At 27.7% G+C, this 13856-nt stretch overlaps 1 protein-coding gene across 2 annotated transcripts; it reads left to right on the top strand.

Moving 5' to 3' along the window:
* Positions 1-308: 308 nt before the first annotated feature.
* Positions 309-3981, top strand: LOC107883325. 2 transcript variants are annotated; one of them, XM_029485539.1, is made up of 7 exons: positions 309-742; positions 826-932; positions 2686-2751; positions 2858-2960; positions 3325-3396; positions 3503-3586; positions 3693-3981. In XM_029485539.1, the coding sequence occupies exons 3-7, from the start codon at positions 2747-2749 to the stop codon at positions 3768-3770; spliced, it is 342 nt and encodes a 113-aa protein (XP_029341399.1). In that variant the 5' UTR covers positions 309-742; positions 826-932; positions 2686-2746; the 3' UTR covers positions 3771-3981. The 2 variants fall into 2 exon arrangements, with proteins under 2 accessions (XP_029341399.1, XP_016658581.1); XM_016803092.2 differs by having other exon boundaries at positions 309-932.
* Positions 3982-13856: the final 9875 nt, after the last annotated feature.

The raw sequence follows: 13856 nt of genomic DNA on the forward strand, positions 1-13856 counted from the left end.
GAACCGGACGCCGTCCAGATAAAATCAACTTTATACATTTTGTAAACAAGTTTTGGATAGGTAAAACTATTTTTTCGGTATTTTTTGTAAAAAAGATAAAAATATTATTATTTTTTTGGTACGTCTGTCAGGATGTCCTAATAAGCCATAATAGACTCTACTGTATGTGTATATAATGTGTATATAGCAAGTTAAATATTACTTTTATTAAAATGCATGATAATTTTAAACTAAAAATTATATCTTCGATGCATTAAATGTTTTAACTATATGTCTTCAGACTATAGAAATTACAAATTTGAAGTGAAAATAAATTGTAAAATAATATTTCTGGAAATTGCAGAAAAATGGAAAAAAATTTGAAAATATTCATTGTTCTCTGCGGTATAGCTTTTTGCGAGACATTGAAATGTCGATTTTTTTCCGAGAGTTCTACGCAGACTTACGAAGATTGTCACATTGAGCCGGCGTATTGTTATGCCAAATGGCATAACAATACTCGGTTCAACGAAGTGGAAATTAAGGAAAAGGTAATATAACTTAATAATTATAGAATTTTGTTTAATTGTATCATGTTTTCATTTTAATAACAATTTATAGGGTTGTACTTCAGTGGACGATGGCCGATGCAATCACAAAGATTGCATAAATCACGATTCGATTGGCTACCCGCCAAAAGAACGGAGTTGTTGTTGTAATGTGGACAATTGCAACAAAAATGTGGGGTGGGAGCCAATCGATAGTAAGCAATACATAATTTATCATGCACACGTATATCGTTAACTAAAAAATGTAATAATAAATTTATTTTTATTTTTATCTTAGCTGAAAGTGATTGGGAAACGATCAAGAACGTGTTGATTATGGTAGCATGCTGTCTTGTATTGCCAGTATACTTTTTTCTAGGCAAGAGATACTACCAATACGTTCGAGTAAGTACATTTAATAATTATTTTTCTTTTGTAATAACTGTTAAATAGTATTATGTATTATACTTTTATCAGTGAGCGGATAGGTACGTACTTTTTTTACGGGGATATATTAATTATTGAGGCTTCATATATTATATATAAATAAAAAAAAATGAATACTTCGCTCGCAAGCGAATGTATAAAAAATTTATTTATATTCACATTTTATACATTATTTAGTTTTAGTAATTAGTACCATTGTACCATAGTACATTCAACACAATAGCCAATATGTATATGGAGGGCTATAATGGCTAATTGAGTAAACAAAAATTACAAATACGCAGGCACACAGCCGCCAGCCGGTATTATAAAGATTAATTTTTCAATTTTTTTTTATTATTTGAGTATAATACCGGGAAAATCTCGATTCCTGAAAAGTTTTATCATTTAAAATGTATTATCATTTATCATATAAATATGTTCGATACAACTGCTCTAACAATTTTAATTATTAGGACGTTTGCTATGTATCAATTTTGGATAGGTACACACACCACGGTGCTAGGTAAAATTACTTATTTTTACGTGTTATTATAAACCTAAAAATAGTGAATTACACACTTATCCTACTATGCGCAGAACAACATTGACGAAAAAAAAAGATTATATTCTAATATTGGACAAAATAATACTAATAGAAAATAAATTTAAATGTATGCTCTAAATCTAAAACCGTCATCAAACACATGCGATCTAACGAAATGACGCCTTAAGGTGTCAGTGCAACTTATAACGTGTTAAAAATAACTACACTTTAGAAGTACGATTAAATTTGATCAAATTTATAGTTTAAAATATATTGCACTAAAATCCTTCCATTTGCTTTCATTAATTTAATGTTATGACTGTAACTCAATTATTATTTCGTGGTAAAAAAGCTGAAACTATAGTTTGGTTATAACCAACCCACTTTATAAGAATTTATAACTATGTCTGTAATGGGTGTTAATAACAACTTTTTGTTTTAAGCATATTCCTGTTCTCATTTAATTAGATCCCAAAATCAAGAAAACTTTGTTTAGCAAGATTCTTCTTGAACTTCAGGATCCGTGAACGCCATAAAATTATAATTTTTTATAAGTCTTTGATCAACTTCAGCGATTCTTAACCTTTTGTAGATCATGGACCCCTGTTCCCTGATGAAAGATTTTTAGAAATCGCCAAATTTACCAAATTGTTTACGAATACCTTTTTTTACAAAACATCTTATGTTATCATAACCAAAATTATAATAATTATTTTGTATTACAAATTACATAAGTAGACATAACAAAACATACACATTTGTAATTATTTTTATTACAATTAATTTTTTATAAAATTGTAATATAAAACTATAATTGAGTACGATCGATCAACTGCACTTAGTGGCAGTAAATATAAGACCACCCAGATTACAATGCTGTACGCTTGTACATTTTGTATGAAACTGATTACTTAAAAGATATTAAAAATACAATTATTTGATATAGAATCTACATTGCCACGGACAACGGGTTAAGAACCACTGATCTACTTAAAGAAAATAATATTATAAGATACGATTTTAATTAATATTTAATACTTTAAAAAAATGCCTTAAGGAACATCATTGATATAATTGTTTAATAATTAATTCATTACCTTTCGTAGAATTATTCTTATATTATCTACTTTAGTAAAATCATTGAACTAATTGTTTAACAATTAATTCATTGCCTTGTGTATCTAGGATCGTTTCCCAAATACCAACACGTGGGATAGGCCGTCCATCAATGCGCCAATAGAATCAAATGAGGTAAAGGCAAAAGATCGCTATGGTGCATAATAGAAAGCTCACTAAACAATTTTTATTGATTTATTTATGTTTAATTTGTATAACAAATTATTTCCTGTTTATTTAGATTCCGTCGACTAGTTGAGGAAATTTCAAGGGGTCGCTATGGTGTAGTATGGAAAACACTTCATGAGAATGACACAATAGCTGTAAAAATAGTCTCTCCTCAGGTAACATAAGGAAATTTATCATTAAAAATTAAATACATTGAAGATATAATTTTTATAGACGGTCCGTCGACCGTATATATTTTATGATATATTTATATTGTTATCAAATAGTAATTTATTATTTTGTTCCTATTTCAATTTCTACCTCCTCAGTAATTTATGATTTAAATTATCAACTTGTTTATACTACTTAGGTACATTGAATGTACATAGTCAATTCTGACCCCTTCTCTTAATTTTAGTAAAGATTTATGTATTTGTTAAGTGATATATTATATCATCGTATTATTTAAAATGTTATTGCTATTTTTGATATATATTTTATTATATTTATGTTGTAAAATATAAATTATTGTGTGTCTAGGGTCTATTACAAAATAATTCGAACATGTGGAATCATTCGTACATTGATCCACCTGCAATAGAATTAAATGAGGTAAAGGCAAGAGATCGCTACGGTGCATAATAGAAAGCTCACTAAACAATTTTTATTGATTTATTTATGTTTAATTTTTATAAAAAAATATGTCTTGTGTATCTAGGGTGTATTACAAAATGTGGACATGTGGAATCTGAACACGCGGGATAGGCCATATATTGATCCACCTGAAATAGAATTAAATGAGGTAAAGGCAAGAGACCGCTACGGTGCATAATAGAAAGCTCACTAAACAATTTTTATTGATTTATTTATGTTTAATTTTTATAAAAAAATATGTCTTGTGTATCTAGGGTGTATTACAAAATGTGGACATGTGGAATCCGAACACGCGGGATAGGCCGTCCATGATCCACCTGAAATATAATTAAATTAGGTAAAGGCAAGAGATCGCTATGGCTATGGCTATCGCTAGATTCCGTCAACTAGTTGAGGAAATTTCAAGGGGTCGCTATGGTGTAGTATGGAAAGCACTTCATAAGAATGACACAATAGCTGTAAAAAAGTCTCTCCTCAGGTAACATAAGGAAATTTATCATTAATAGTTAAATACATTGAAGATATAATTTTTATAGACGGTCCGTCGACCGTATATATTTTATGATATATTTATATTGTTATCAAATAGTAATTTATTATTTTGTTCATATTTCATTTTCTACCTCCTCAGTAATTTATGATTTAAATTATCAACTTGTTTATACTACTTAGGTACATTGAATGTACATAGTCAATTCTGACCCATTCTCTTAATTTTAGTAAAGACTTATGTATTTGTTAAGTGATATATTATATCATCGTATTATTTAAAATGTTATTATTATTTTTGATACCTATATATTTTATTATATTTATGTTGTAAAATATAAATTATTGTGTGTCTAGGGTCTATTACAAAATAATTCGAACATGTGGAATCATTTGTCCATTGATCCACCTGAAATAGAATTAAATGAGGTAAAGGCAAGAGATCGGTACGGTGCATAATAGAAAGCTCACTAAACATTTTTTATTGATTTATTCATGTTTAATTTTTATAACAAATTATTTCTTGTGTGTCTAGGATCTATTTCGAAATAACTCAAACTTGTGAAATCGTTCATCCATCGATTCACCAATAGAATTAGATGAGAATTAGTTGATTGAGATAAATTTCCTATGTTTTGTTGTTGTAATGGGTCCAAATGTAACTCTCAAATACTATGGGACAAAGACCCTGAAGACAAATAATAGTAAATAATACATAATTTATCATATACACATATATCGTTAGCTAAAAAAGTTAACAATACATTTATTTTTATTTTTATTTTTATCTTAGCTGTAAAGCACTAAAGCCAAAACGTAGTGATATTGATATAGTATATCATAATATCATAATATACTATATCAATTAGCTGTATACCTACACGATATGAATATATCAACCTGAAGGATTATTTATGGAATGATTATTACGTAGAAAGTGTACTGAAAAAATGGCTCAAAACTGTTTTTATTATGAAAGTGTCTTATGAGATAGTATACCCAAATATCATGTAGGTATTTACCTATAGATGTGTAATGTGCCATAGTAAGTTGAATAGGTAGGTAATAAACTCAAAAAAATATATATTAAATTAATTTCTAAAATGCATGAGATACATCAACTGTTCTAATGTAATCACAACATGAAATGTTCAAAAATGATAAATACATAATGAAATACACATATACTTATTTAAAAGGAGAGATTTTAGAGTCGTCCACTAATATGATTATTATTAATAATAATGAAACACAATTAATACAATTTGTTTTGTTAAGTAATAAATCATGTTATATAGATATAAAATTAAGTTTAAATAATATTACAAAATATATGAAAATAAAAATATTTTGTTTATATAATTTATAAACTAACTTTAAACGAAACTATAGCCAATGTACCAATACATAATTTTAGATAAAATAATCGGTAAACTAAAAAATTTTATAGAAGAATAAACATTTGTTTATAGATTATCTAGATCATATTATTAAATAATATAGTAAAAAAAAAAATTAATAGAATAATTAAAGAATTAGTATAGGTTATAGTCTTACATAATCTTATAGAAAAAAATGATAAAGATACATCGTACATACTACAATATATTAACTCCAATCAATATACGTTATAAAATAAATATTAAAAACAAAAAAGTACTTTTTGTCTATGAAATATATATTATGTGTCGTTTAAGCAATTTGAAAATTAGCATTATAAAATTCACAATAGCCCCACAAAATTATATAAAACAAACTCTATTGTCTTCCTTGATTCAATAACTATATGTAAAATGAGAAAACATGATTTTGTATCAAAAATTGACACCAGTTTGTATAGATGGACCAAAATAATAGCTTAAAATATATAGCTTACTTGCGTGACAAATATTAAATATGCCGATGACTACAAATATTCTTGTTTATAATATTCAAAATTTCAAAATTAATATCATAGCCTATACAATTTGTCATATCGATACATGCATTTGTAAAATAAAAAGGTTTTTAATGTTTATATCATCTAATTGACGTTTCTAAAAATAGTTTCATCATGAAACAATAAAAATACAACGTATCTTTGAATGCGTATATAACCTCTGTATATTTTTGTTAATTTGTAAGTAGTGGAAGTTATAGTGGGACATTAATAAGTATAGATTTTTTTCTATGGGAATTTCAATTTTATAGTATAAAGTATTAATATGGTCAGCATAGTTTTCATTTAACTGTATAATATCGTCAATAATTATAAATAGATAGTCATAGAGAAATAATTTGATTTATATTTTGTTTGATGAAAATGTATACTTTATTATGTTAGTATTTTTCTCAATTCTAACGGAAGAAATGAACATTATGTTGACTTTTAACTTAACTCTTAAGTTGCCAATTAAATTTAATAATTTAATGATTTTTTTTGGCCCATTTAAGATTTTTGAAAATTGTCTATACCTCTATTAAAATATGTGTGATGCCAATATTATATAATCACAGTTTACAAACATTTAATAGTGGTATTGTAATATTTGAATACAAATTAATTTTATATACACTTTTAGTACCTATTTCATTTTAAATTATATAATATAATATCATATTATCATCATCAAATATTTTAATGTATTTTTACTTAAATACAAATTGTATAGTACCTGCCTAGGTACCTACATTTATAATATATTATATTAAATATTACCGATTTGCCAACATTACTGATTCAACGTAATTATTCAAAATGTGTCCACTTTACTGCATATAATATAGGTAGGTACCTACTACTAGAATGTATACAAATATTGTTTGTACTTAGTAATATTTGTTTCTAATACTTGGACGATGCTTGTTCATAACTATTATTCACCACACAAGATGAATCTTACAAAACGCAATGCCATAAACAGTGGTTCCACTTATACACACAATTTGAAAACACCAAGAACTTACAGAACGCAATGTCGTGCCAGTGGTTCTTATAGTGTACAGACTTGTCAATTTTGAACTCTAAGATCAAAAACATACCATCAAATTATAAATCATTAAACCAACGATACATTACATTGGTTATGCGTGAATGCAGTATCTACATACACAAAAATGAGATCAGTCAATTGCTCAATTGTAAATTAACTGTTGTACCTCTAAGTACTCTTGTCCAAGTAAATACATAGGTAGTTTTCAGAAACAAATCGTACATTGAAATATAATAGTAGCCAGTAGGTACCTATACCATATATAGTCAAAAGTGGGCACCCAACACAAATTCAACATGCATTAATATTTTGTTTTAAATACATTTTTATTTCATATGAGGTAGGTAGGTACATGATAATAATATGATATATTATTATTTCAAACTGATTCTAATAGTGTATAATAGTTCATTTTAAATTATATGAGGAATGTTATTCTTACAAATATCAATACACATTTCAAGCTTCAATATGACACATAGGTATAACAGAACATTTGATTAAAATACTTATTGACAAATCAAAGCTATATCTTTTCATTATAAGGTTTTATTAAAGTTACTTGTAATCATTATTTAATGTTTCTCTTTGACTAACTACTTTTAAGTAGGTATTACGATTAATTAGCTCGTCTTATATGTATTCTTGTGTTGCCATAAACTTTCTTTGGTAGGTACCTAATAGATTTCAAAAGCAATTGTTCATGGTTTTTTTTTATTTTAATTTAAAAATCAAATAAATAACTGATTCGGCCACTGGGGTAAATATTTAAAAGAGCAATTCTTTAATGAAAATACCAAATATGATTATTTTAATTATTGTCAAACTCCAAGGTTTAATACCGTAAGCCTGTACCTACCTAACGTTATTATAACATTTTATATGTTATAACAAATTAACCTTCTGCAATTTTCAATTATACTGGCAATTTAATTTATTAATTCTTATTCCTATTATGGAAGTGTTTAAAATTGGCATACATTTCTATATTTATGTATACAATAAAATAATGTATTTTAAATTATATATATATAATATTGTATGTTGCTGATAGATTGGAAGTCAATCAAAAGTACCGATACCACAAATTACAAACGAGGTTATAACCAAGGTATATTATACCCATAGCAATTGTTTATTTTTTAGTGTAATTAAATATTTTTTTGTAGATAATTTTTATTTTAGGTTATATAAATGATAAACAATTATTATTAGATATACCGGGTGATTCTTTTATCATTGAACATTCATTATTTCAAAAAGTATAAATTTTTTTGAAAATATTTTTTTACATAGTTTCAAGTCACTTATATAACAACGTTTTTTTTAAAAAAATTATATTTTTAAATAATTTTTTAAGTTTTTTACTTTTTTGAATGACAACATTGGGTTTTAATTTTATATTCCAAAGCAGAAAATTTTTCTTAGTATTTTGATACATGAAAACCGAATTTGGGGCGAGTCGTTTATGAGTTATAAATATTCAAAGTTTAGATGCGCGGAGTGGAGTGGTACGGGGTTACCCCGCGAAATGGTTGTCCACTTTTCCGCTCATAATAATATGTGGTGTAAGGAGTAACTCAAGGGACAACTCTATTGCCTACACAGTTTAATATACATATAAACTAAATTAACTACTCGAATACACACGGAAAACTAGTTTGCCACGCAGATGATACAGTACTTTTTGTTGAAGGCCAATCCTGGAATGAAGTATTTGCTAGTGTTCAATCCGCCATAAGTAAAATACAAAAATGGCTATGTGAAAATAATTTATTCCTAAACTTAGAAAAAACTTACATATTACCACACTATAATATGGAGTTGTATCATGCATAATATTATATAAAAATATTACAGTTTTTATCACATTTTTGTCGAAAATATACAATTCGAACCATATTTAATCCGAAAAATATTTTTTCGTTGATTTATATTGTTGTTCATAAACTAGTTTATGGTAACTAGTAATAAATAGTATAGGTACAATAAAAAATATATAATTAAAGAAAGTTTACTATTAAATTAAACTTATTGTAAAACTTCACAATTCAATACAAATTTTGAAATAATATATTTTTTAAAAGAAGACTCATATAATGTGATCACTTATCAAACATTAAATTTTAATATTTGTAATTATTTTATTTACTGCGGTATCCAATATGTAAAAAATAAAAATACTATAGGTGTTAAAAGTCCCATCACCGGGTGCGTCAAATGTCCATGGATTTGCTTGAAGCTATTACGATGATACAATTCGTAAAGATAACTCTCAAAAATTCAAAAATATCAATCCACCCTCTACTTCTAAATTGTAATTAAAATCATGCTATTATAAGTTATATTATATTACCAATCCTCGAATAAGACAAATATCGACAATATTTTATAGATAGGTACTTGCAGTCCGATCCTCCGCGTTCAGACATGCCTTCGACATCGAGACGACCGCGAACTTGCTGTGAATGAACGGAAATCGAGAAATGCGTGCAATGAAAAATATATTGCTTGACGTGCTCGTAATATAACGGTGGACAGTTATTCGACAATAAATAAATTTAAAATTTTTAAAAGTTTAAAATTATTAACAAAGTCGGCGTCCGCGATCAGTGCGAGAAGCGTGCCGTGTCGCAGTACTGCACTATAGATCACTCGACTGCTCGAGCGACGAACACTGACGAGAGGTTCAACCATTCGAGTGTACTATACTGTATAGACTGTTGGAGGTGCCGCCGTACCGACATAGCGATGCCCGGCGAAGGAGAAGTCTGGGCTGTGAATTCGGAGGGGTAGCTACGATGTCATTGGCTAATGCGATTTAAGACGAAGCGTTTTAATATTATGCCGACTGCAGTGCGGAGACGGTTCTCACGGGAACGCAATCGGTACGTTCTTAAACAGCAGAAATAATATTATGTTCACAAAATACAAAATAATGTGTTTCTTTGTTTGAATAAAAAATGGTCGAGTTGTCATTTACTAGGAATTATTTTTTGTGTCCGATACCGAGTATTTACTAGACAGCAATTTTTTGTTTAAAAATATTATTATAACACTATAATAACGAATAATATTAGTATAAAGTTATTATAATAATATTATTTTATTATCATTGCAAAATACTGTCTGGGATTATATATGGATTGTATATAGGTTCCTACTTAATATATTATGTATATTTATATAATTGTATACATGTATAAGTATAATTTGGTACCTATACAAAATATATTTTGTACATAATACAGTAATACTATACGCCAACTACGCCATAGTTCACATATTTTCCCGTCGACGTCGCGACACAATATTATAATATCACTGAAAAGAAATTGTTTGCACCATAGACATAATATAAACAAGCACAAACAGTCGTATGTTATGTACGTACCTATAAACGGTTGTAGAAAAAAAACATGAAATAAATCAAATTACACATTTAATTTATGTGATTTTCTGTATAATATTGATATTAATATATTTAGTATATAAAATAATATCATCAATTTATTAAATTTGATTACCTATCATAATAAATTATACAAATGTTTTAAAGCACGCGAGAATAAAATATGTTACCTGTAGATCGTATATAGATGTAACAAGAAGAGTTCTTTAAAGTATGAGGCTTTCCTCTACATTAAAATTTTCAAAACAGACCCAACATTTAAGTTAAGCAGGTAGGCACGCATGAACAGCATCCAGCTGAATAATTTAAAATATAATAATTGCTGAAACAATTAATGCAATTAAAGAGAACGTAACGTGTTCTATAGAACTAATCCTTCAGAGATTTAGCTACTTATGTATAGGTTGGTATTTAGGCCATTTAGCCATATTTAGCCATTTAGGCATATACTACAGTCATTTTAATAGGTAGAAAAAATCAATATAACTATAGTTTTGTGTCAAAACTATTATTTGGAATATCGGCTCACGTCCCCAATAAGCAAAATTCGAGGCGGCTGAGTCGCACAAGGTAGGTGAGGGAGGTGCACCTTTTAAAAAGTAATTTTGTAATTTTGCGGAATCTAGCGTAGTACCGGATCCTTCTGTACCATACTGGCGTATATTTAATTTATGTCTTATGAGTTTGGTTAAGAGGACGTCATACTCGCGTGTGTTGCCTCGGTCTAACACACGGACGATATAGCAGTTTAGCAGTTTCAATAGTGTGTAGTTATAGTTTTGATACTAGAGTGAATTAACTTAATATCAAATTTTTAGGTAACAACATTATCTGTGTTCTCTAATTGGTTTATATGATATTTTAATTTCTAAGTGAATTATGAGCATTATAAAATATTAATGTTTAAACACTCATAACTCACTTAAAATCAAAAAAAACGTAAAAAACCTAAGAGAGAACACAAATAATGTGGCTACTTAGAAGTTTGATAATATAGGTCAATTCACTCTAATATCAAAACTAACAGTGCTCTACTGAAATTAGCGAACGAAAATTTGCTATATCGTACGTGTGTAAAACAGAAACAACACAATATGTCAGACGTCCTCTTAAGCTGACCACAATTTTTAGATATCTAATTTTCTCATCTGAAAAAGATTTCCATTTTCTATTATACCAAGATGGATGCAAAATTCATAAGTCCTGTGCTCAGCAGCTCAGCAGCTGAGTGTATATACCTACTTCAATACGGTGCATCCTAGGTAACTACATGTACATAACATGGTAAATTTAAGTTTTATTATAACCTGTGCGCCACGCCGCTACTACTTTTGACTAATTCGAGGTTAGAGGCAACGACTTGCGAAGTGTAGGAAGAGGATCGGAAAAGGATCACCCACCTTTTAACAATTAGTGCACACTGCAAACCGATAAATACAATTATAATTAAACCAACGTTTTAGGTGCAATGCAGTACATAATAATATTAATATTACATATTATGTATATCTAGTATATACCTAATATAATATATTACATTATATTCGATTATAATAACAAATAATAATTAACACCAATATTCAAGGCACCCGGGCAAATAACTACACGCTACAAAATATTAAATGGGTAGGCAGATACCTACCTAATAAGTAAAAAAAATAATAATAATAATAATAATAAAAAATGTGGGTAGGTGGATATCACTCTGCTGTACAGTAGGTTACAAGTGGGTCACTGTAATGGATGGTGTTAAATTTGAATTCAATGATATAATATCATTGTATTAAAAAAAACGATTCTGAGCGAAAACGGTTAGTCAGCCTATGATTATAATACTAATAGTATATTTGATGATATTATTGTGAATAAAGTAATTTATATATAACCTATTTACGTGGAACCTTGTTTTAAATTTTTAATCCTTACCTATAAAAGTTGAACATTTTATACATTTTTAACTAAAAATAATTATTAAATTTTAAATTTGATATATTTTGTCAAAATTTGAACTTTAAATGCTTATAAAAAAAAATTATGCATATTATGTATTTTCAATGTATTTCAATTGCTATTGTAACAATATATCAGGAGCCTTACATTACATTTTCACGCTTTTTTACCCAACAAATAAAATGTTATTAATATTTATAGAAAAAAAAAAACTAAATAAATGGAAACTGAAAAAGCTCAAAATAAGTCAAAATATTTGGAAAATATTATGGTGTATATAAAATACTAAATTCTAATATAAACATTCAGTCAAAATTTCATGTACCTACGGTCATTTGTTTAAGAGTTGCACCAAAAACCAAAATCAATTTTCTCGAAAACAGATTTTGCGTAAAAATTCTCGTTTTTCCTTCATTTTTCTTTTGTTTTTTACGGCGCTTTTGAAAACTACTGAGAAATTTTTACTTTTAACCCCCCAAAGTACAAACTAGATTCACTTTCCTATCAGAAAAGATATACCTACTGTTGAAGAAAATCTAAGCATTTTTACTGTCCTAAAAGGTGATGAAAGACACAAAAAAAAAAAATAATAAAAAAAACACACATCATTGTAAAATCAATACATTCATCGTTTCACTCAGAATCTAAAATAAACTTAACAGGCATTTAAAATGTGCAATGTCCTATAATATTATTAGTTATGACAATAACAATTATACGACCTGATCAGCAATTCGGCGTACGACGCACAGTCAAGCAATAAATGCGACAACCGAAATGTGTTGTGTGTAGGTACCTATACTGTGTGCACGACACAACAGCAAAATAAAAAAACAGACGGCGGTCCAATGTCAGCACAACGATAGCACGACGGCGGAAAAACGTCTATCTCGAGGTTTACGACCGCAATTGTAACTATACGCGGGATAGTAATATTAATATTATTGGTCATTAACGTATAAAAAAGAGATGGTAAACCACGAGGTTGACTACTGTCCGGCAAACGCGACATTCATAATTTGATATTTATTGCATATTGATGTGAAATGATAGATTGTGTTGAATTTGAATTTAATGATATAATATCATTGTATAAGGCAAATGATTATGAGCGAAGACGATCAGTCAGCCTATTATATTATTGATATTATTAAGTAGGTAAAATGGTATATGTTTGATGATATTATTATGAATAAAGTAATTTATATTTAGCTTTAGCCTATTTACGTGCAATTTTGTTTTAAATATTTAATCCTTATCTATATAAGTTGATCATTTAATACATTTTTAACTACTAAATAATTATAAAATTTTTAATTTGATAAAGAGCCTTGTATTACATTTTCACGCTTCTTTACCAAATAAATACAATTTTTTGATAATTATAGAAAAAAAACTTTAAAAAAATGTTAAAAGTGAAAATTTTCGTTAACAGCACAAAATGAGTCAAAATATTTTCAAAATTGTATGATGTATAAAAATGAAAATATTATAAACATTCGGTGAAATTTTCATGTATCTACAGTTATTCGTTTTTGAATTACAACAAAATAAGAAAATTGCTACATGAGAAATCAAGTAAATAATATCCAATT

The sequence above is a fragment of the Acyrthosiphon pisum genome, chromosome X (assembly GCF_005508785.2).
Source record: "Acyrthosiphon pisum isolate AL4f chromosome X, pea_aphid_22Mar2018_4r6ur, whole genome shotgun sequence".
Taxonomy (NCBI): Eukaryota; Metazoa; Arthropoda; class Insecta; order Hemiptera; family Aphididae; genus Acyrthosiphon; species Acyrthosiphon pisum.